This window comes from Thamnophis elegans, chromosome 7 (genome assembly GCF_009769535.1).
Source record: "Thamnophis elegans isolate rThaEle1 chromosome 7, rThaEle1.pri, whole genome shotgun sequence".
NCBI classification, from domain to species: domain Eukaryota; kingdom Metazoa; phylum Chordata; class Lepidosauria; order Squamata; family Colubridae; genus Thamnophis; species Thamnophis elegans.
Window position 1 is genome coordinate 35,363,533 of NC_045547.1, and position 25,311 is coordinate 35,388,843.

The 25,311-nt window shown below is 37.5% G+C and overlaps 1 protein-coding gene across 1 annotated transcript in view; it reads right to left on the reverse strand.

Moving 5' to 3' along the window:
- LOC116511784 (solute carrier family 23 member 1-like) overlaps nt 1-18,763 on the reverse strand; it is a 30,917-nt gene extending 12,154 nt beyond the window's left edge. Inside the window, exons 1-7 of the mRNA XM_032221974.1 lie at nt 18,210-18,763; nt 15,895-15,964; nt 14,637-14,795; nt 12,161-12,318; nt 4,068-4,227; nt 3,091-3,272; nt 1,534-1,654 (exon numbers count right to left, since the gene is read on the reverse strand). Of these exons, the coding sequence (XP_032077865.1) occupies nt 1,534-1,654; nt 3,091-3,272; nt 4,068-4,227; nt 12,161-12,318; nt 14,637-14,795; nt 15,895-15,951 (837 nt within the window). The 5' untranslated portion in view covers nt 15,952-15,964; nt 18,210-18,763. The remainder of the gene's footprint in view (nt 1-1,533; nt 1,655-3,090; nt 3,273-4,067; nt 4,228-12,160; nt 12,319-14,636; nt 14,796-15,894; nt 15,965-18,209) is intronic.
- Between the last annotated feature and the right edge of the window lie 6,548 nt (nt 18,764-25,311).

Here is a 25,311-nt window from a genome sequence, read left to right on the forward strand (position 1 = left end):
TCTATGGAAATAAATAAAGGCATATATTACACTTCAGAGGTGCATTAAAATATGTAATTATTACATATAATTCTTCTTATTTATTCCTTTAAGTTATGTCAAATTTACAGTAGAGCTATTGAGATTATCCCAAAGGTGCTTCTTCAAGAAGCAACTGAACTTTCTGGTTTTTCTTTGAAGATGTTTTGCTTCTCATCCAAGAAGCTTCTTTAGCTCTGAGATGTACTTGATTGCCATATTTTTGGAATATAAGACGCACCTTTTTGCCTCAAAAAAGAGGCTGAAAATCTGGGTGTGTCTTATACACCGATTACAGCATTTTTTGCCTCCCAAAGCCCCGCCCCTTCACCAAAATGGCCATACATAGCCTTATGGAGGCTTTTAGAGAGCTCCTGGGGCTGGGGAGGGCAGAAATGAGCAGAAAATGAGCCATTTGCTTCCCCCCCCCACCCCAGCAGCACTCTATAAGCCTCCATAAGGCTATGCATGCAATTGTTTTTACAAAAAACAGCCATTTTTTGCTCGTTTGTGCCTCCCCCTCCCCCCCCCCACTCTACAAGCCCCCCCCCCAAGGCTATTCATGCCTTCTTAAAAAAAACATGGGCCTGTTTTCGCAAAAAACGTGCCATTTTTAGGAGGTTTGCAGAGTGCAAAAACTTTTTTCCCCCTTTTGGAAACCTCTAACTAATTGATGAGAATTACATTGATCAGGTGCTGTGCCAGCAGAAACAAAGTCTTAGGTGCTGCAGATTGTCAGCAATTTCCTTCTCCAGCACATGGATTAATACACCTGGAAACATCTACCTACCTACCTATTCTCTCTCTCTCCCCCTACCTACCTACTCTCTCTCTCTCTCCCTACCTACCTACTGTATTTCTCTCTGTCTCTCTGTATTTCTCTCTCTCTCTCTCCCTCTCTCTACCTATGTACCTACCTACCTATTCTCTCTCTCCCTACCTTACTGTATTTCTCTCTCTATCCCTCTACCTACCAATCTACCTACTCTCTCTCTCCCCCTACCTATACTGCATTTCTCTCTCTCTCTATCTCTTTCTATTTCTCTCTTCCTCTACCTACCTACCTACACACTCTCTCTCTACCTACCTACTGTATTTCTCTCTCTCTCTCTCTCTCTCTCTCTCTCTCTCTCTCTTCCTTTATCTACCTACCTACTACCTACCTATCTACCTACCTACCTACCTACCTAGCTAACTAACTAATAACTAACTAACTAACTAACTAACTACTCTCTCTCTCCCTACCTACCTACCTACCTACCTACCTAGCTAACTAACTAATAACTAACTAACTAACTAACTACTCTCTCTCTCCCTACCTACCTACCTACCTACCTACCTACCTACCTACCTACCTACCTACTACATTTCTCTCTCTTTCTCTCCCCCTCCATCCCTCTCTCTACCTACCTACTTTTTTAAAATTTGTCTCTTCAAAACCTTGGTGCGTTTTATACTCCAGTGCGTCTTATACTCCAAAAATACGGTACTCAAATATCATTAGAGTTTACTCACTGGAAAGATCTGGAAGAGGTAGATCTTGGAGAAATGGCATTTTTTGCTTTTTGTGTAAGATGGTAGTGGAACAGGCACATTTTTCAGATACTGAGAGAATAAAACTATGAAGAAAATTGTTCTAAAGTGGTAAAAAAAGAGAAAAAAGGTTTCCATTAATAACATTCCGATTCAGAAATTAATGTAATATCTTTACAGTTAATAATTTTATTGCTGATGTTTGCAAATATTAATGTATCAAACACTTAGTCAAAAACAGAATGTCCATTGTCTACACAATGGACTTTCCTTATTTAATTCATATTTCTTGTAATATTCACAATATGATGGAATATAGTCGAGTCACAGGAGGGGGAGGGCTCTTTTCCAGGGAGTAAAGGGACAACATAGCTTGGAATTATTGGTATGCAAGAAAAGGGCGAAGTCATACCCTTCCCCTCCACATATCTAATAGTTATTGCAGATAAGTGCTTTAGATCAGCAAGATTCTTGTCTATAGGAGAGAACAAAAAAGAAACTATTCTGAAGCAACTCTTCCTAACAGTCTTGGTTCCTTGGTTCCATTGATCTTGCAAGACTAAAGCATTTATCCGTAATAACTATCTGCACTGGAAACAAGTGTGTTTAATTACACTTGCCCAAATAAAGTATTTTATATACCCTATGAACTGATGTGTGTGGAGGACGAGGGGTTTCACTTTCAGCCTTTTCCTGTATTCAAAGATTCCAAACTATTGTCTCCTTGCTCCCTGGGGAAAGAGCCCTTCCCTTCTTGTAATTCTGGACTACATTCTACATTCTAAAAAAAAAAAAGCCAATGCCATCCTAAATTGCATTAACAGAGGTATACAATCAAGATCAAGTGAGGTACAACTAATACCACTCTATAAAGCCCTAGTAAGGCCACACTTGGAATCCTGCATCCAGTTTTGTTCACCACACTATAAATCAGATGTTGATATTCTAGAAAAAGTGCAGAGGAGAGCAACCAGGATGATTAGGGGACTGGAGACTAAAACATGAAGAACAATTACAGGAACTGGGCATGGCTAGTCTAGTGAAGAGAAGGACCGGGGGAGACATGAAAGCAGTGTTCCAATATTTGAGGGGTGCCACAGAGAGGAGGGGGTCAAGCTATTTTACAAAGCACCTGAAGGCCAGACAAGGAATAATGGATGGAAACTGACCAAGGAGAGATTCAATCTAGAAATAAGGAGGAACTTTCTGACAGTGAGAACAATCAACCAATGGAACAGCTCACCCTCGGAAGTTGGGGGGGCTTCATCACTTGAGACTTTCAAGAGGAGATTGGACTGCCATTGGTCTGAAATGGTGTAGGATCTCCTGCTTGAGAAGGAGGTTGGACTAGATGATCTATAAAGTCCCTTCCAACTCTGTTAATCTGTTAACCTCACATTTATTTAGCACATTAGATGTATCAACATACAAAAGCTAAGATTTTTCTTTTTTAATTAATCCATAAAAGAAAAAGAAAAAAGCATTATATTCTCAGTTTACATTACATCATTTTGGTCATTAAAGGAACACAAAACTTACATGGCTGCTATTCCCCAGTGTTCTCCAGCATCTTTTCCTGCTGAGCTAAAGAGAGGCAGCGCTACCAAAGTTATGGTTGGAGCAATAGTCAGAGGGCCAATGAACCGCATCAGGAATCCAATGAGACCCGAAAAGCCAACAAAAATTTGGAAGCAAGATGCAACCATAATTGCTCCCTGCAACTGAAACAACAAAGGCTATAAATGCTTTTTATTCTTATTTTTATGGAAATCCTTGTAATTAAGTTGCAAGTGGTGACGTGTGATTGACAGTGGCTGGTAGTTGATCAGGTTAATGGAATTGGATGTCATCTTCATAATCCTAGCAAAATTGCCATATACTTTATATTTAGTAGGAAAACTAATCAATTGCTTTTACTAATTTGTCTTCTGAATGGTTAACAAATACTGGAAAGGAAATATCTTTTGGATGATGTTTCTGATTTGGAAGAAATTAAAGTTAAAGATAGGAAGTGCAAAGTGGAAGCTTTGTTCAGGATCCATAAATATTTCTGTGGGACTGTGATAGATCCTCTGAAACCTAAGAGACGGGCAACCATCATGTCATTTTTATTTGACAGGCTGCTGTTCTGGAGGAGGGGTCTCCAACTTTGGCAACTTTAAGCCTGAAGGACTTCAACTCAGCTTTGCTGGCTAGGGAATTCTGGGAGTTGAAGTCCTCCATGCTTAAAGTTGCCAAGGTTGGAGACCCCTGTTCTGGAGGACATTTAGCTACTATTCTCAACATTATTTAGAAAACCTAAAAATTAATAACAGTTAACTCATCCTGAAAGAAAAATAAAATCTTCTCTCCTTGTAGTTGATCAAAAGCTATTTGAAAGGCAAAGTGGTATCAACTCTCCTACTACCTTATCTTTTGAAGAAAGAGAAGTTACACAAATTTGTCAGGTGCACCACAAAAACAAAAACTGTCCACAAAATAATACATTTATACAAATATCCTTGGTAGATTATTACCTCTCTCATTCGAACCTGCCATAATTCAGTGAAATTTGAGGAAGTAGGATCCACCATGCTGGCATTACTGGTCCAAGCAGGGCACTTCCAGGAGGGCAAGCTGAGCATGGCCAGTGAAGGCGTTAGAAATGCGAAGGTTCCTCCTTGTAGAATAGGTAGCCTGTAATGAGGAGGGAGAATTGGAGCAATGCGTACAAAATGCATCATCTACTTGTACACACACTAGATGGCACTGCCGTTTACTCACACAATTTAGTATGAGTCTGTTTTCCAAAGGCTTGTTAGAACAACCAGGTTTTGACAATGTTCTGGAAGATCATAAGGAAATAGGTTACCCTTACCTCTGGCAGCAAACTATTCCGAGAAGGGAATTCCTGTATATAATTACCATTCTGTTCCCCCTTCCATCAAACAACTCAATAGGAGTTCAATCAGCATTCTGCATGCAGTGGGGGGTTATAATCAATTTAGATTCAGAAAAGAGAATTTTGAAGATGCCAGGCCTCAAGCCATATAAGCATTTATAGGCAATAACTAGGACCTTGAAATGCACTTGGAACCAGATAAGTTGACAATGCAACCTCACCCTATTGGTGTTATGAGACAATACTGTCTGTCTTCCTTTATCAGTTTATTAGCTTGTTACTACTCACACATATATGCTAGTCATTCCTGACTCTAGGGGGCAATGCTCATCTCCATTTCAAAGCCGAAAAGGCAGTGCTGTCTGAAGATATCTCCGTGGTCATGTGGCCGGCATGAGTAAACGCCAAAGGGGCACAGAATGCTGTTACCTTCCCACTAAAGTGGTCCCCATTTTTCTACTTGCATTTTTACTTGTTTCGAACTGCTAGGTTGGCAGAAGCTGGGACAAGTAACAGGAGCTCACTCCGTTACGCAGCGCTAGGGATTCGAACCACGGAACTGCCCACCTTTCTGATTGACAAGCTCAACGTCTTAGCCACTGAGCCACTGCATCCCATACTTCACCTTATACACCACTCCATTTCCTAAGCTTCTGAGGGGCACCCATTTATGCCCCACTATTGCATTCTATATATACTGAAGTTTCCAAGTGCTCTTTAAGGACAGCCCCTTTCACAGTATGTTGCAGTAGTCCAAATGAGAAACTATGGGAGCCCAAGTGATGTGAGTAGGGATCCTCAGTGTAGGAATGGGTACAATTGAAGCACAACAAGAAGCTTTGCAAAAGCCCTCCTAGCCATGACTGTCCCTTGCTTTTTGAGCAGGAGCTGTGAAACTAATCTTGGACAACCTGCCCATTCCACCTCACTCTGTTCCTTTGTCCCAAGAGAGTAGGTTGGAAACTGGATTGAAATTGTCCAGGTGCAGCAATGGCCTCTTGAGGAAGAATGTACCACTGGGCCCTTAAATGATGTCAATATCCAAAATGGCTTAGAGGATATTCTATACTTACAAGAACCTCTAGCACTAATTGCTGAAGTTAAGCCAACTTTGATCATTACCAAGACAGAATTGTCAAAATATCTATGAATATATGGGGAGGAACAGAAAAAGGATCAGTAAAGATTTAAAGCTAGTAAGTAAAGGTAAAACTAAGCTATGCCAGCAAATCTGGAGAAAAACAGAATGGTCAAAAGAGATCCTTTTTTTTTTCAGGGAAGAACAACAAGGATGATAAAGGGTCTGGAGGCTAACCCTAACCCTATAATAAATGGCTAAGGGAACTACCAGTAGGAATGTTTAGCCTAACAAAGAAGAGGCTTATGAGTGACATAATAGCCATGTTCCAATACTTCAAAGGCTTCATAGGAAAGAGGGGGTTGGTTCATTCTTCAAAGCACCTGAAGGCAGAACAAGAAGCAATAGCTTGGAAACTTGTCAGAGGGAGATTCAACCTGGAGCTAAGGAGAATTTTCCTGCCAGAACGATTAGTCAGTGGAACAGTTTGCCTCCTGGAGTTCTGAGTGCTCTGTTGTTGGAGGTTTTCAAAAAGATATTGGACAACCATTTGTCCTAGATGAAAAGGACTCCTGCCTATTGGACTAGAAGACCTCCAAGGTTCTTTCCAGCCCTATGATTCTATCATTCTTTTCTAAAGCTAGATTGAACATCTGATATCTCCTTTTCTAAATGGAACTCTAATTTGCACTGGTTGAGCATAAGCATTATTTTCTAATATGTGAAATTAAGGATATTGTAGTCATAGTTTGCACTCTCTGTTAAAGTGTTCCTTTTTTGTGTGTTTGCATATAGTCTGATCTCAGCATCTTTTTTATATCATGGTAACTAGAACTGGATGCAGTAATCCAAGTGTAGCCTTACTAATGCAATATAGAAGGGTACTATCACTTTTAGTGATCTTGATGCTATCCACCTGTTTATGCAGCCTAGGACTGCACTGGCTTTTTTGGCAGCTGCAGCACACTGCTGACTCGTACTTAAGCGGTGGTCCACATGGACATCTATATCTCTCTCACAGGTTCTACTATTGAGCCAGGTACTGCCAATTCTGTACCTGCATGTGTGGTTTTTCATGCCTACGTGCTGGGCCTTACTTTTCTCACCACTGAACGGCATTTTGTTGGATAGGGTCCAATATTCAAATCTGTCAAGTTCCTTCTGAATCTTGACTCTATCTTCCAAAATGTTAGTAATTCTGCCCAGCTTAGTATCATCCGTAAATTGGATGGGCATGCGTTCAATATCCTCATCTAGATCATTTATCAAGATATTGAAGAGTATTGGGCCCAAGACAGAACCTTGAGGTATCCCACTGCATGATTCACCCCATATAGATGTACGGTAGTTCTATTGAAGACTGCAATCTGATTATCATGGATAAAATCTATTTGCAACTAGTCCTCACGAAATGATTGGTTGCTTAGTGACCAATGTGAAATCACAATGGACCCCCCAAAAAGGTATTTATGACCCAATTGTGAAGTTCTGATGATCTCATATACACACACCTGCAGTCATATAATTGCATTTTGGGTACTTAGCAAATGACTTGCATTTACAGTCATTTGCAGTGTCCTGCAGTCACATGACCAAGATTTTTGTGGTTTTTTTTTTACAGGTTTCTAGAATGTACTTTTGGTTTCTGGCAAAAAAAAATAATGCCCAATGTGTTTAATAGATTTGGTTAATACCGTGGTGTTTGCTTAATGAACAGCGGACAAAAGTAAATTTGGGTGAGGTCACATAGTGATCCATTTATTGACTGCCACAATCTTCAATTGTAATTCTTGGCTCAATTACAGTTAATGCACCAACCTTCTCCTGTTAATATTTTTCTCTGAAATAGTTGTTACTAAGGCTAAACATTTACATCACACATCCATTTAGATAAGAAAACCCTAAAGAAAATAAACTTTTAAGGGTTTTTTTTTCTTTAAAAAGACTAACAAATAAAGAGTTTAACCATCCCCTTTCTTCTCTAAAGCAGAAGATCTATTTCTTAGGGCAGGTTGCAAAAACATAGCCTTGTAAGACTTGGTTAAATAAAGTACACTGTGTAACGTATTTGAGTCAAACTGAAATCAAACTTGTAAATTTGCTCCACAACACAAACTGCTCCTTTTTTCTTCCTTCCTAAAAGTCTTTTGATCTTAGTTCTCAAAGAATGTTCTGCAGAAATAAGGACATCATTGGAATGTGGAGGCATATTCAAGTAATCTCTGTTTTTTATGCCCCTGGAGACACATTGTGCTATCATACAGTGACAAGAGGAGAACACAGATCTCTCACAGAGGGATACGTAGGCTATGTAATTAATCTGGAATGTTGTCGTGAACATGTCCAGCAGTCCCACACTGAATGGGCTCACAAAACACACTGATTTGGAGTCTGTAAAGCAGTTCCATAGATACCTGCCCAGTACTTCGGATGTTGCAAAGAAACTGCACCAAAGACATACAAGGGCCCCTAAAATGTACATGTAAGGCATTTACTAGAATCTTCCAACTCACGGAAACTAAACAAGTAAATATTAGATTACATCTGGGGCATTCATTAAAGTGTCCTAGGTGTGGAGGAAATAGGATTCCTGAAAATATTAGCATTTTCATCTGTTCTCTTTCACTTCACGGTACGGTGTTGCTATTTTCTCAGAGATTGAGAGAACTGTAAAGCAAAATAGTCTTAGCACAATGGAATTCCTCTGTCTTTATAAGTTTATGTCATAGCTTCATAATCTGCTGTAGATGAGCTAAAACTGAATTTCACAGTAAAAGCCACAGCTTGAACTTTAACTGATATTAAAAAGAATTCCAATAAATATTTTACTGATTACCAAACAAACTGAAGGGACTTATAATTTACAACGGAATTATTAGCTCATCCAACAGGATTGCTTTTTGCATACTTAATTCCCACTCAGACTTCCAGTTTTCCAATGTGTTGGTTATTTGACCAACACATGAAATAAAATACATTTTAAAGTGCAAACATTACCAACTTAAAAAAATGTATTTACAACAGCAATAATTATACCTAGAAAATAAATCTCTCATTTTACCTCAAGGCTTTAGTACTGGGCTTTAAGTGCAGCAGAAGAATCACTGTTTCATAACTGGTGTGTGATCACTATTCATGAGTGAGACCCATGATGATCTGGGGTAGGCCCATGGCCACGAAAGTGGTCAAGAACTGCTGGGCTGCTTCTGAGGCCGAAGGGATGGCAAGTGGAAATCTCTCAGAACCATTAAGTAGGGGTATTCCACTTCCAGACCTGAGACAGTCTCCAGGAGTTCAGGCAGGGAGGTTGCCACACAGGGTTCACCAACAAATGCGCGCTCGACAAAAGCGTGCCGACAAAAGCGCGGGGAGAAAAGCGCGAGTTCGAAATCATGCCAAAGAATGAGCACAGAAGCGTGCCGACAACAGCGTGCCGACAGAAGCGTGCTCTAAACCTAACCCTAAAGGTAACCCTAAAGATAACCCTAAAGGTAACCCTACCCTAACCCTAAATCTAACCCTAACCTAACCCTAACCCTAAAGATAACCCTGAACCTAACCCTAAACCTAACCCTGAACCTAACCCTAAACCTAACCCTAAACCTAATCCTTACCCTTACCCTAACCCTTACCTTAACCATAATGGCGCTTTTGTCGGCGCACCTTTGTGGGCGCGCTATCGACATCGCGGTTTTATCACCGCAGTTTTGTCGGCGCGCTGTTGTCAGGCACGCTTTTGTTGGGTCACGGCCATGCAGTAGGGTGGCTGGTACACTAGCAACAATCCCAGCTGATCCCATAAGCCCAGCTTCAGAAGTTGAGTCTCAATATTTTCTCCCTCATATTTTTGCTCAAATGCACAGACTAAATTAATGGCCAGACCCTGAAGGGTTAATTTCTTTCAGAGATGGAGCCTGGAGGAAATGGCAACAGCACTTAGACTTAGATACCACTTCATGGTGTTTTACAGCATTTTCTAAGCAATATGTAAAAGGCAACATATTGCCCCCAACAATCTGGGTCCTCATTTTACCGACCTTGGAAGGATGGAATGCTGAGTCAACCTTGAGCTGGTTCGGATCAAGCTCCAGGCAATGAGCTGAATTAGCCTCCAATACTGCAATCTAACCACTGCCCCACTATGCGTCCATAGGCAAATCTACATCAAGATACATTCTAAAGCAAAATGCCTTCGGATATATGTTTGAAATCCCATTTACCATTTATCAAAGTTTATCTCAGCTCTCTTTGAAGTTATAAGATAAAATAAGATAACTTTTATTGTCATTTTTTACTGTGTGCACACTGGCTCACATTCAGAATATCCCACACCCTTTTATTATGTGACCATTAAGAATCTTGTTTTTTTATATGACCTGAATGATTGAGAAACCGAATATGAGATGCTCATATTGATAACATTTTCAAAATGCATTTATTTATTTAAAATATTTTGTAACTTCCCATTTTATAGACAAATCTGAGCGGCTCGCAATCAAAAGTTTTAAAAAAACCAATAAAAATTACAGTAGAACGATAAAACATTAATGATTAAAAACAACAAAAACCTGGCACCAAGTCAATGTCTCTTATCTCAGCACCTGGGTGAAAAGATGTTCAAAGTTGTGTAAGGCTAGGCAGATAAAGGCCTGCCAAACCTCAGGGGTCAGAGTGTTCCATAAGTCAGGGGCTGCCATGGAAAAGATGTGCTTTCTAGTTCCCATCAAGTGACAATATTTAGGGGAAGGGACTATGAATGTGCCTATCCTATTTGACCTGGAGGATTGGTAGTTTCTTTAGGGAGGGCCATTCCCACAGATAATCTGGTCCTGTGCCATATGCAGCTTTAAAGGTGATGACTAGCACCTTGAATTGTATTCAGAAAGAAACTAGAGGCTATTATAGTTTGCACAAATAAATTGTTTTTACCCCAATGCTGGACAGTCCTAGAATCATCTAAAAAGAGTATACTATAGATACCTTGATTCAAAATTGTTGCACTATAATGCATCATTTGGGATAACTTGAAGATATAAAGAGACAAACAGATAACACAAAGGAGTTTTAGTAGTATATGAATTGAAAGTCTCTCCTAATTGTTGGGTGGCGTTCACCAACTTTATTCCTCATTCTGTAGCAGAGGCCAAGTCTCTTGTAAAGTATATTCTTTGCATCTAAGTAAGCACTTGGCAAAACAGATTTAATTTAGTAGCTGTGGATGTAGTTTGCAATTCCTAGCAGAATCAAAGGGGTTATTGTGAAATTGAAAATCTCCTGAGAGGGTGAGGAAGGGAAAGGAGTCTTAAATAAATTAGAATCTTGCTTTATTCTACACAAAGGGCATTTGTTGCCCGGTTCTGAAAGTTTCATTGTTGGGTAGAGGAAACACTGTTTCAGAGAATTACTCTGCTGTGTTTCTTCTCTTTAACTCTCAAAAAAATAAAGATGCATACAGAGCAGCACATGTCCCTTTCAAAAAAAGTCTCATGATACTCTCTAAAAGTTGTCCAACTCTGAAGTTGCTTCATTTTGGCTAACCGATCTGTTCTAATACTACTTGTCAGACTAACATTGCTATTTTTGTAGCAGATGCTTGATGGGAAATTGATATATCAAATAATTTATAAAGTTGAAAATACATGTAGTCTTGATTTATAATCGATCACTTATTGATCATCTGAAGTTACCACCCCAAAAGGTACTTGCGATGTATATTCAAAATTCCAATGGAAGGCTCCCTCCAGGGTCATGAGATTGCATTTTAGGTGCTCATATTTATGGCCATTTGCCACAGCCCATGGTCACGTGGCCACAATTTAAGACATTTTCTTTGCTGGAAAGTGTTTATTTTCAATTTCCAGCTAAAATCTCCCATTGTGGACAATGAGTTTACTTAATGATCCCAGTGTTCCCTTAATGACTGCTGCAAAAAGGTCGTAAAACCAGGTCAGTCATGTGGATGCCTTGACTCATGGCAATCATGATGTACAACAGTAATGCTAGGTTTCTTTATTGTCATAAATCAAGGACTACCTTTAGCCATTTAGGCCTTTGAGCCTAATCCCAGTATTGTGCATACTGTATATCCAAATTAAAGTTCTATCTCTAACCTTTTATTTCAATACAACTACAATATACAATTTTCTGATTTGTTGGCTGCTAGAGTCAAGAAACTGAGAGAATTTTTTGCTTCATTTGGCACAACAAGATTTTGAAAGGTCGCCCTAAGAGCATCCAAACAGAATTCCAGATTATTTATTTCAAAGTATTCCTCAGTTAAATGAACTGGAAACATCTCCTCAGTCCCAAGAGCCTATTAATCTCAGGTATAAATGCATAGTTTAGTTAGGCTGTCTGCTCTGATTTTGTTTAGAACTGAGTGAGTGATTGTTGTCTTTCATTCTCTTCTTGTGATTCTAGTTCCCAGCAAATTTGTGGTTGTAACTACAGATATAGTTTCATTCATTTAAAAAAGGAAATTTACATTAAAAAAAATATTCATAGATAGTTGCCCAACTGCCCTTATGTTTCTTGAGTTTGTTAGTGCCAGCTTTTCACTAGAGAATCTTTTATTTTTTTGGATGAAAAATTATAGCTATAGGGTAGATGTAATCAAAAAGAGACATCATGCTGTAGATATATATGACTACCTTACTCCAAAGATAACCTGAAGAAGAGTGCAGATCCCTGAGACGAAAAATATGGTGCTGATCAGGTGACTTTGTGTCAGAGTGTCCAGCTCCAGACAAAGTGATTTGGAAAGGATGAGAGGAATTGCGACGAGACCTCCAAGTGCAGTCAGGTAATGCTAAGAAACAGAGAAGAGGGGGAGAAATGCAATTAAGAGATAAAGAGTCCTGCTTGCCAATTGTAATGGTGAATGCATAAAACAATACTTTGTGTATCATGGTGCCTATATTATAAAAGACCATCTTAAAATATTATAAGGTCCTCCTCTTTTAAGCCTCAGATATGGTACCGCCAGACTTTTGATGTGATTTTTTTTTAATTGTCTTTGTACTTTAGCCTGTTCTTGTTTTTATGATCAAGTTTAGTGTTTAAATTAGCTTACTGCTTTTGCAAGCCTCAGTGCATTTCACTATAAAGGAAAGTGAAGTTTAAATGCCTACAATCTAGAAAAAAAAAAGAGAAATCTTAAACTATCATAGAACCCAAGGCCACACCATTAGCTAGCATTCATTCTGCCTGACCTGACATTCTGACATTCCCTCAATTTGACAAATCCATGTGTTATTGCAGTAACCGATGACAATGAAATCAGGAAATATATCTACCAAAAGTCCTATTTGCAAAGAGAGCAAAATTCATGTTTTTGTATCTACATTTCCCATCCAAAGTATGCAATGGAGTGAATGTCCATGTCTTTTGGGTGGCTTCTGTCTCTTATCTTAACAAAGGACAGATCTGACTATCTGCCAGAAGTCCTCTGTCCATATAAAAACTGACTCAAATAAATTTTAGCTGAGAAACTGATATCCATATTTCAACTCAAATGGCAGAAAGTACTTTGAAGGATGATGGACTTTCCTTCATATAAGATTTTGAACCACAGGTAGATGTCCAATTATTGATTATACCATGCAAATATTCCTTAGACTAGCATGGTACTTTGCATTAGGTTAAATTCTGAAGTATCTCCCAAATGGAAGGTGATTCCTTGCAGAAATCTCTACATTGTGGATGTTCCTTTGCTTTTGAGCAGCTCCCAAGGAATTAAGTTTAAATAGGCCATACTGTGAAACAGTAGGTGTTTTTCTTTTCATGTACACTCCTGTGAATTGCTTCATAAGTTATCTGTAGTACTTAAATTAGGTAATCACTTATGGAGTCCTTGGTGGAACCTCTATTTGATTTTTGAAATACATTTACTCAGTTTAAACAATAAATTTACCAGTACTCAGTTGGAACTAGAATTGATTTAATTGTTTTGCTAACTTGAATTGCTTACATTTAATCTATCTAAATAATTTAGTGTCTTTAAGTATGCTTCTTTCTCCATAAGTACATATTTTCTAAACCCGCTTAGGGTGTGATTAGCTATGTGAGTGACGTCTAGTGGCACTCCAGAATGAGGAAGGTGTAGAACGGTCAACACTCTAATCACGAATCCCTTGTTCCAGGTTCAGCTTTCACACTCAGGTTAGTGTGAAGAAGTGACTCATAACAGAAAACTGCTTCAAAGAACTGGTTAATAATGCTTTGCCAGTAAGCTGGATCTACTAACATTTTCTTCTTAAACAAGAAGAGACAAGTGAAGTATTGTCAAAGATCTCAGGCAATGGAGAGATAGAACAGAAATCCCTATGCTCAGTTATGCAAGGCATGACAGTTGTCACACTTCATTGCCTTAGACAAAACTAGAGTTTCTCTTCTGGTGAAGATACACACTCAAAAATAAGGGAACAACAATGAATTAGAAGTGGCCTCGGAAATCCAAAAATGTTCATTTTCTAAAATTTATTCATTAAAATTCATTATGTTGTCCATCTCACTATTGAAGTGACTGACAGGATTTTGCACTAAGTTGACAGGAAAATCTCTGCTCCTATAAATTTCATACTTTGTAAGGGCAAATAAAAGACTCCCAGATCCTTTTATTTATTTATGTTTATATTTAAATATTTGGGGTACAGGTTAAAGGTTGTGAACTGAAAACCAGGAGACCACGAATTTTAGTCCCATCTCCAGCATGATGCCAATTGGGTGACTTTGAACCAGTCCCTTTATCTCAGTTCTAGGATGAGGACAATGGCAAGCGACTCCTGAAAATCTTGCCAAGAAAACTGCAGGGAAGAGATAGATAGATAGATAGATAGATAGATAGATAGATAGATAGATAGATAGATAGATAGATAGATAGATATAATGATAGATAGACAATGATAGATAGATGATAGATAATGATAGATAAATAGACAATGATAGATAGATAGATAGATAGATAGATAGATAGATAGATAGATAGATGATAGTAGGCAGTAGACAGACACAGACTTTCTGACAGACATCCTTATATTGTGTTAGTTGACTCACATTTTTATTCACCTTTTTGCACAACATACCCCTGCCAAGAATTCCCAGCTAACTTGTTATTTGAAGATTTACCTGAATTCCCAGGAAGATGCAAAGATGCCATGGAGGTATATCTGTGACAGTGTATGCCAGCTTGTTACCACCTTTCCTACTGAAGTCTTCTGGTTTTCCTTCATAGTCTCGAACTGTAGCACCGTCCTCAGTGAAGTTACAATGTTTACCATCATCAGTCTGCAGAAACAACGAATCTTTTCATACCATGCTCATGGTCAACTGACACTAACCAAGTGCTTCATTACCACATTAACAAATCAACCTCCCACAAGAGGAGCTATATAAAAGCAGTATTACAAAGAACATCAACCCACTAGCAACCCAGAACATCAAGAAAAGGAAACAGACCATCTATACAATATCTTCCAATAAAATGAATACCCACGCAACTTTATCAAAAAATGCCTGACCACTCAAACAACTACCAGACAGCTAATAGAAGCTATAAAAAAGATTAACACTATCATACATCAAAAACATGAAAACAACTATTACATAACAACACTGTTGCACACACTCCAACTAACACCCTCCAAAATATCTTAAGGAAATCAAGACTCAAAAAGAAAAAATATGCGTCATCCACAACATAGAAGGTAAAGTTTGTAACAGCCACTATGTAGATGTCAATAGACACATAGAAATAAACCCCATTGACAGATAATGTAAAAGAGACAACAAAAATTTAAGGAGGAAATAAAAATGAAGGAAATAATTAAATTCAAACTATAAGTAAATAGCTATAAATGTAATACATAAAGGCATGTAGGAGTAGAAAAAGAAAGAAAGAACGTGCAAAAGGCTATAAAACTATTTCAAGATTTCCTTTGATGAGAAGTGGTATTTAAAAAAGCCTCCAAACATATAATGTGAAAGCCTCTTAAATTGTAACATTATATTTGTCACAGTCTGTTCTATTTCAGGTAGACTGTGAATAGCAAGAAAAAAAAACGAGAAGGAAATTACAGTATATGATTCAAAGTGAATTAATAACCTGACAAAAATAGGAGGAACGGCACATATTAAAATGAATATCAGTCCTTTCTCCTACTTTTTTCCAGAATAAGAAAAGGGAAATACAAGCAGCAAATGTTATAGCTTAGATTTGAATGTGCTAAATACCATTCTGTTATATCTCAGGAGAAAAAGCATATTTTTACAATAAACAGATCAAGTGATCGCATATGACACCAGCTATTGTCCACCTCATTCTTGCTCTTTATTTTATGTGATTGAAACTCTTTTATACAGATATTTAATTTAAATATAAACTTACAAGAAAAGTGGGATTGTCTAATCCATTTGCTTCTTTTCCAGCGTTGGTCATCTCCATTTCATGGGACGTCCTTGAATAAAGCAGAGAGAAAGCGGAGATGAGGCCCCAATCAAACCTCATGTTTGCCACCCTGAACAACAACAAGTTGCAGGAATCCAAATTTCATTTCCAGGCATTCATGTGAGAGTAACTATAGAGTAATTCCCCCTTCTCTAGTCTGCTGAAATCATTTACTCATGTTCAGCTCAATTACACAGCAGCATAAAGCTTTGAAAACTTTTTTTAAAAAAACATTATGCTGCTTGAGCAATAATGGATCAGTAACTGAAAGGGGGATTCTTTCTGCCAATATCATGGATTTCCTATAGCAGATCTATTGATTGTTCTTTTCCTATACAAAAAAATGTTTCATACTGAATAGCAAAATTTGTCTACTTCTTAGACTACATGTTATTATTACAGGTAGTGCTCGACTTACAACCATTTCTAGTGACTGTTCAAAATTACAATGATACTGAAAAAATATTTCTTACAACCAGTCCTCGCATTACATCCATAGTACCATTCCCATGGTCACATGATCAAAGTCTGGATGCTTGACAACAGAATTAGTGATGGTTGTAGCATCTCAGGGCCACAGGATTGCTGTTTGAGAACTTCCCAGCCAGCTTTTGACAAGGAAAGTCAATGCAGGAAATGATTCACTTAATTACTGTGATGTGATTCACTTAACAGCTGCAGTGATTCATTTAACAACTGTGGCAAAAAAGGTCATAAAATAAGGCCCAACTCATTTGCTTAGCAACATAAATTCTGATCCCAATTGTGGTTGTAACTTGAGGACTACCTGTACAACTATGATGATTGTTACTATTTTAAAAAGCACATTTGCTTAAATGAAAAAAAAGCAAAGAAGTGTTAAAACTAGCTTCCTTAATTAAATCCTATCTTTGCTGTACTAGAAATAATATTATTGTCTTATCAGGCTACTAAGCCTTCATTTTTACTGTTGCCTTTTTATTGGCCTTCTATATGCTTTTTAAATACTAATCTCTTTCTTCCTCCATCCCAAAACCCATATAAATTCAGTTCTGTATATTCAGTTCATATATATATATATGTGTATGTATGTATGTATGTATGTATGTATGTATGTATGTATGTGTATGTGCATGTGCATGTACATGTACATATACATATATATATATATATATACACACATACATACACACACACACACATACATACAAACATACACACACATAGACATACATATACACACACAAACATACCTATGATATATTGCGTAATGTAGTTGTAATTGTAATGTAAATGTAATTGTACTATTTGTTCTGAGGTTTTAACAATGAAAATGAATATTTTATAGATAAATTAGAAGTAATTCTATTAGATGAATAGAAACAATGGTGTTATTTTAATTTATTTATTATTATTTTTTGCATCCCATCTCACCAAAGGCTACTCTGGGCAGAAAATGTAAAATTACAACAATTGAAAATTTAAAACATACTAAAAAAAAAACAATGAAACAGTAAAAAACAATGAAAGTACAGCAATATGAATTAAAAGATGGCAGAGAGGGAGCAGGATGCATAGGAAGGTGGTGGGGTTTGCTATTAGTCAAATAATCACCTCCATGTGATGCTCTTCTTTCTCACCCAAAACTGTGGAGATATTTAGGACTAGAATTCCTATCAATAGCAACAGTGTTTAAAATTGTAGCCAAACACATTCATAAGGCACTAGATTGGAAACCCAATATACATTACATCAATCTGCAAATATATTTTTTTCTCCAAACTCTAGTTGACTGTAGTCTTCCAAATGTCCAAAAGCTGTTTGTAACAACAAAAATCAAGCGACCTGATACCCTCCAGATGCTTTTGTCTTTACCACCTGTCAGTCCAGTCTTCATGGACCAAAATAAGCACTAAAACACCTAGATAGCACAAGATTACTGGAACCCTAACATAAAGTAGTGTTAGATTTGTTCAATAATATAAAAAGTCAGAATTCTGCACTTAAAAAACCTTCACTGGTGTTCTGAAACAAGTTAAACATAGTTCTGGCTAATGATGATAGGGATTGTTGTTGTTAGTTGCAAAGTCGTGTCTGACCCATCGCGACATTTCTCCAAGCCTTTCTGTCCACTATCATCCTCTGGAGTCCATTTAAGCTCACGCCTACTGCTTCAGTGGCTCCATCCAGCCACCTCATTATCGTATGTATAGCAATTGAAAGCATAGTCAGCTAGTCACTTTTCTGATATTTAATGACAGTTATGACGACTCTACCTTATGTATGAATCCAAAAGCTGAAGATCACTTCTTCCATCTCCAAAGTTAAATATCTCTCCTTTTCTGTTTTTACAGGTTTATGGAATGGCTTTAGTACAGATTTTCTTCAAGCCCATTATTTATTAATCATGAATAGTTCACTGTGTAACTAACATTTTTGATCAATAATTCTCTCAAGCATGATATATTGTGTCTCTACAATTATTAATGGAAGCATACCCTGCCTGGAATTACTGTCTTTGCCATTTTGCTCTGTATTAATTCAAGAAGTTCTTTTTAGTTACTGTGTTTGGGCATCACACTAATCATCGGTTATTGTAACACAAACTAACCTAACTTCCCCCACTACTCCAGCACAGCTGCATATCAAACTGATTTATTTGCCACTGGTTGTACCTTGCTATTCATTTCATGTACAGTCAACAAACTGATTACTTGAAAAATAGAGACGATGTAAAAATAGAAACTATAAGAACGGTATTAAGTAATGAATGTAGCCTAGAGGCAGAAACCAATAACAAATAAAATAAATTTGCACCTGAAATCTTAGGCAAGTAATCAATAGTCAAACCAGCCAGACAGGTTGTAAGCCCCAGCAGCAGCTATTTCAGAATAAATTCTCCACTCAGATATTTATATTATATAACTGCCATTATTTCTGAGAAAAATCCCAGAAGATGAACAGAAGAAAAAGCAGGAAAAGGAAAGGATGAGTAAAAAAGAGTGTATTCAGTTTGTCTGCTTTGACCACATGGCCATCTCATCCCAGTTTATTATGAGGAGACCAAAAAGGGCACCCCCTAGTTCTAAGGTTTTAGGAAGGTGATAATCATGTAAGACAATATGAATTTCAATAGTTTCACTTTTAGACCTTTTTAGATCTATTAGACCTATCTTTTAAAACCTGGGCAACTTGAGATATATACATTTGTATGCGCAGGATTCTCAAGAACAGCAATGAAGACTTGAAATTTGGGATAGGGATTGAATCCCTCATGACTGGAAGTTTAGGAAAAGAAGTGCTAGACAATCACAGTTCATCTCCATAGCAAGGCCATTTATTTTGGAGTACTACTGATTTCTCTGATAGATTATGAAAATTACTTCTACTGATAGTACTACTGGGTAGTTTTAGGAGAAAATATGTCTTAGAAAGAAATGACTAGAATATAAACAGAATTTTAATTTTCTATTATTTTAAGGATTTGTTAATTTTATTTTTATGGTTTATGTGAAACTATCATTTATTGTCAGGCCTTTTGAATAGAATAGAATAGAATAATAGAGTTGGAAGGGACCTTGGAGGTCTTCTAGTCCAACCCCCTACTCAGGCAAGAAACCCTACCCTATTTCAGACAAATGGTTATCCAACATCTTTATCCACATTTCTAGAAGTGGTACATCAAGCAATCTTAATTTTGAAGATAATAATAATCAATAACTGACTATTACATATTTATATATAAATATCTGTGTTCTCTGATAAGCAACAGACCTTGAGCTTTTCAGTTATTTTCTAGTCATTGCGAAAGCAATTACAATACTCAAAAGAAACTTACAACATTCAGCAAACAAAATCCTTTGGGAGGTCAAGAAGCCACAAGTGGCCAATATAATTATATGAGTAATTTATTGGGCAAGACACAGCCTGAGTCTAAAATGTATCATAAATATAAAACAGTTACCAATTGATAATTGCTTGGTTATGGATGAAGGTCCACTTAATCTCAAAGTACTTGGTTGGCTTACCATTTTCTTACCAAAGGATTTTTTTTTAAAAAAAGTCATAATATTGATACAATGAGAAAATTATGGGTGCAATCTTGAATAAAGTGACAAAATATGTCTAGGGAACATTAGGAAAAATCACAACATAGAAAGCACAAAGGAAGAGAGTGTATCAAAGATAACAAGTTTCCAATACGATGGGAATGGACACTCTTGGGAGTATTAAAATTAGTTTTCTTATCTGACTTACCCTGCAGTGTCCTCTGATCCAGTAAAACTGCTTATCATAAATATCTTGGCCTTTTATATTTTAGTGGCAACCATTCTCTGATGTAGCAAATATTAGTACTTGTGTAAAAAAAAGAATAATACTTAATTATTATGAAGATTCACCAAACTCATGAGGAGGAACTTGGTTTAGCCTAGGTAAAGATAAGCAGTAGAATGACTGTAGCAGTCATGAAAAATGGTCAGGATCCTTTCCTTGTTTGAGAAAGGCACATAGAATACTAGAATAGTCCAAGGCAAACATCACTAATTCAATGGTTCTTCATGTCTATTTAATGAAACATCACCAAAGAAACTGGAAATACAATTTAGTTATTAACAGAAGGCAGCTAAGGCTTTCTGCAAGGATTATTAGCTATACATTAGAAACAGAAGAAACTTTGGAAATAAACTTTATCTTTCCTATTATTTGGAAAATATAGCTTGGGGGGGATTTATAGTTAGAATAAATCAATAGATGAAAAGTGATAGTTTTAATCATTTTTCCATTGAAGGATAACCATCTATTACCGTAAGTAGGATCAGTAGCTGAATTTAGAGTTGTAACATTAACATTTAGTGATAACTTGGTTTGGAGCTGCAGTATTTTTAATCCTGGAAGCATCTAGGTAATTATTAAATCCTATGACACAAAAATCCCGACAATTACTCTTTATGAAATTCTGCTGGTAATGAATCCATTTCATGATAGGACCTTAATGTTTGAAGATAATAAGGACTTAGATTTGTATTTTGTCTAGAGAATGAAAAGTGATAGTTAATACCAAACCTATATTTTCAATAGTTTTTAGATTCTATTTTATTCAAAACCAACAAGAATGTTTCAGACTGGACTCCACTGTGTTTATATAAAACTATGCTTATAACAACAGACTTCAATAAATTGATATTTTATTCCAGATGCAATAACATTACAGTAATGCTATATTTAAATGCATATTTATACAGTGATATAGTTTTTCTATTTTTGAAAGAAAGTTGTTACATGCAGTCTCCTAAGTGTGAGACAGGCTTTAACATTTTGAGTTTTACATACTCTTTTTAAGTATGTTCTTGCTGTATGGAAATTGACATTTGGAGAACAAGTGGATCGACATTCCCTATTAATTCCTAAAAGATTTATTCTTCAGCAATAGAAGGAAAGCTATGTGGACCTACTCAGTGGTCTACAGAAAACAATAAAACCTCACCTTCAAATAGAGTTTGACTAAAATAAAATACAATGTATATCTGTTTAACAGCTGCTTCACATGTATTCCATTTAGTGAAGTTATGATTCACTAGATCAAACGTATGCAAAACCTTCATCACACTATACTTTATTTCCCACTTTTAAAGAACTCCTAATAGATCACTGTTGTTGTGGAGATTAATATTCAATATATCAATTTCTGTCAAACACTACAAAAGCACATTTTAATGAAAAGGGCCCACAGGTCTTTCCACATAAATCCTAGATAAATATAGCACATATGGTTATCCTTCAAGCTACTCAGTTCAGGGTTCTTGGGTTTATTTTGGCAGCTGTCTTTCAATAACAATCAGACTGATTGATAGACTGAAGTATATGTACATATATGATTTGTATTCTACCTTTTGTATAAGAACATATTTACATACATCTATTTTCCCTCAGAATAACATCCCTTTGAGGTAAGTTGACTAAAAGAGACTGCTTGCCCCAGTCACCCAGTGAATTTTTGTGTGAACTATAATCTGGTCTCCTGCTCCTACTAAATCTAATTACTAAACTATATTTGCACTTACATGCACACTCCTTAGAGGAATTCAGGTCACATTTCATCTTCACTACAAGAAATATGTAAGATAGTGGAACAAAAGAAAAAGAGTGTGAAACTACATGAATGAATACAGAAACAGCCAAACTAGTATAATCAAAACCAGACATACAGACCTAGAATAAGTTTAGGTTAGCTCAGCTAACCTAAACCATCAATCCAATGGTATAACTTACTGATGATGAGCTTCAGACCTTTGAAAATGCTTTGCTTTCTGTATTAAAACTGTTGCTCCAATACCACTAAAGTCAGTGTATATGCTATGAACAAGGAGAAAATTAAAATAACTGAAAAAAGTTAAAGTTTAACTAATTCTATGGATTTTATTACATTCTAATCATCATTATGAAGATTATTTTATACAATAAGATAACATAAGAAATTAATGATGGTGAAAAGAGCAGATTGTGTAATATTTCTAGTCAAATTAATTTTAACAAGCAAAAATGAACACTAGAATGGTAATAGCAATGTGTCAACAATGAGACAAAATGCAAAGGTTACAACTGAAGAACTAGAGTTATACCTTATTACTTCACTTGGAAGTAATAAGATAACATTTCATTACCAGTCTATGACAATAAGATTTGCATCGCTTGCATATTCCTTTGTAGACTAGCGATGAAGAAAGACTCCATTTAGAGCACAACCCAAGTCTTTGGTAAAGCCTGGGCCAAAATGGCAGGGACCTAACAGAGGCAGAAGAAGAGGTGGCAAAATTACAGAGAAGAACTTTACAAGAATGAGCTTAACGTCCCTAATAACCATGATGGGGTGGTCACTGACCTCAAGCCAGACATTCTAGAATGTGAAGCCAAATGGGCCTTAGAAAATCTGAGCAACAACAAATCTAGTGGAGGTGACAGTATTCCAGCTGAGCTATTCAAAATCTTAAAAGACAATGCAGTAAAAGTGCTACACTCAATTTGCCAGCAAATTTGGAAAACTCAACAGTGGCCACAGGATTGGAAAAGGTCAGTTTACATTCCAATTCCAAAGAAGGGCAATGCCAAAGAATGCTCAAACTACTGCACCATTGCACTTATTTCACATGCTAGTAAAATCCTACAAGCTAGGCTCCAGCAGTATGTGGATCGAGAACTACCAGAAGCATAGGCAGGATTTCAAAGAGGCAGAGGAACTAGAGAGCCAATTGGCAACATATGCTGGATCATTAAGAAAGCTAGGGAGTTCCAGAAAAACATCTACTTCTGCTTCATTGACTATGCTAAAGCCTTTGATTGTGTGGATCACAACATATTGTGGCAAGTTTTTAAAGAGATGGGAGTACCAGACCATCTTATTTGTCTCTTGAGTAATCTATATGCGGGTCAAGAAACAAGAAGTGAGAACTGGACCACTGATTGATTCAAAATTGGGAAAAGAGTCTGGCAAGGCTGTATATTTAACTTATATGCAGAACACATCATGAGAAAAGCGAGCTAGGTGAATCAACAGTTGGAATTAGATTGCCGGGAGAAATATCAACAACCTCAGATATGCAGATGATACCACAACCAAGTGAAGAGAAACTAAAGAGCCTCTTGATGCAGGTGAAGAAGGAGAATGCAAAAATTGGCTTGAAACTCAACATTAAGAAAACTAAGATCACAGCATCCAGCCCTCTCAATTCCTGGCAAATAGATGGGGAAGAAATGGAGGTAGTGACAGATTTTATTTTCCTGGGCTCCAAGATCACCGCAGATGGGAACTGCAGCCAAGAAATTAAAAGACGCTTGCTCCTGGGGAGGAAAGCTATAGCAAATCTAAACAGCATACTAAAAAGCAGAGACATCATCCTGTCAACAAAAGCACATATAGTCAAAGCTATGGTATTCCCGGTTGCAATGTATGGCTGTGAAAGTTGGACCATAAGAAAGGCTGAGCGCCAAAGAATTGAAGCCTTTGAACTATGGTGCTGGAGAAGACTCATGTGAGCACTGTTCCCTCTAAGGTGCGCGGCTGCGCGGCCGCGCACATGGCAAGAAACCCCCGCGCAGAGGTTTCTAACTGCCGCGCAGAGGTTTCTCTCAAAGCAAACGTGGGGAAGTCCTTTGCAGGCGGCTAGAACTGGCCGCCTGCAAAGGACCTCCCCAAACTTGTTTCAGCGGCAGCTCTCAGCCTGGGCGGCAGCGTCACGCAGGCTGTGGAAGGAGGGGGAGGAGAAGGGAACCAAAGAGAGGCTTTTACCGAGTCTGCGCCCCACAGCCAGCACCGTCCTTGCGCCTCAAGCCGCGTTTCTTCCTGCAAAGCCCTTCTGGCGTCAAGCGGAACTCTCGGGTTGCCCGAAGGGCTTTGCAGGAAGAAACGCGGCTTGAGGCGCAAGGACGGTCCTGGCTGTGGGGCGCAGACCCGGTAAAAGCCTCTCTTTGGTTCCCTTCTCCTCCTCCTCCTTCCACAGCCTGCGTGACGCTGCCGCCATAGGCTGAGAGCTGCCGCTGCCGCTGCTGCACAACTGAGGGAGGGAGAGCGAAAGCAGAGGTAGCCTCAAATTTAATTTAAATTCTTTAAAAGAATTTTTGGATTTCTCCTCACCAAACCTTTAAGACTGAAAGTTTTTCCTAACATGAACTTGAGCTAATATACTTAATATGAGAAAGGTGCAGCAATTAACACTGCTTTTTAAAAAGAACAATATTCCTCAATTGTTTATCTGTATGAAGTCTGCCTATCTTAAGTTCCTACTATACAAAAGGTATTGCCTTCTAAGGCAACCTGTATACAATACATTAGTGGCCAATGTTACATTGCTCCTAATGACAAAATTAGAGCTGTGTTAAGCCTATGAAAAAAATCCCAAATGAATAAAATCATTATTAAGACCCAATGAAAAAATTACAAAAATTATGCATAAACTTTCATGTTCCCCAAATTTCCAATCCAAAACTTAACCCAGATTCTTCAGACATAGATTTGTAATTCAGTCAGACTCAATTATTAGAATGAATGCATTAATCAGGGGTGAATAATGTTGGTGAAATCTCATCTAACCTTCCATAATAATAACATACATACACAAATAGCTGACAGCCACATCTCTGAAACACTATTAAATCTGAACTAAATGTTTATCTAGAACTCAAATAAATAGCTGCTTTTTGGTTTTATTTTTTTTAATATTTATCAGTCTCTCTTTTATTCCATACTTCTGGTTGAAAGACTATTCTATGTCATGCTAAACAAATGCATATTCTAGTGGCGGTGGGGGCTCGTTGGCATCTTCAGCAGCACCCCTGCCCCCTGTGAAAAAAACCGAAGATGGAGCAGATCCACGCAGATGACGT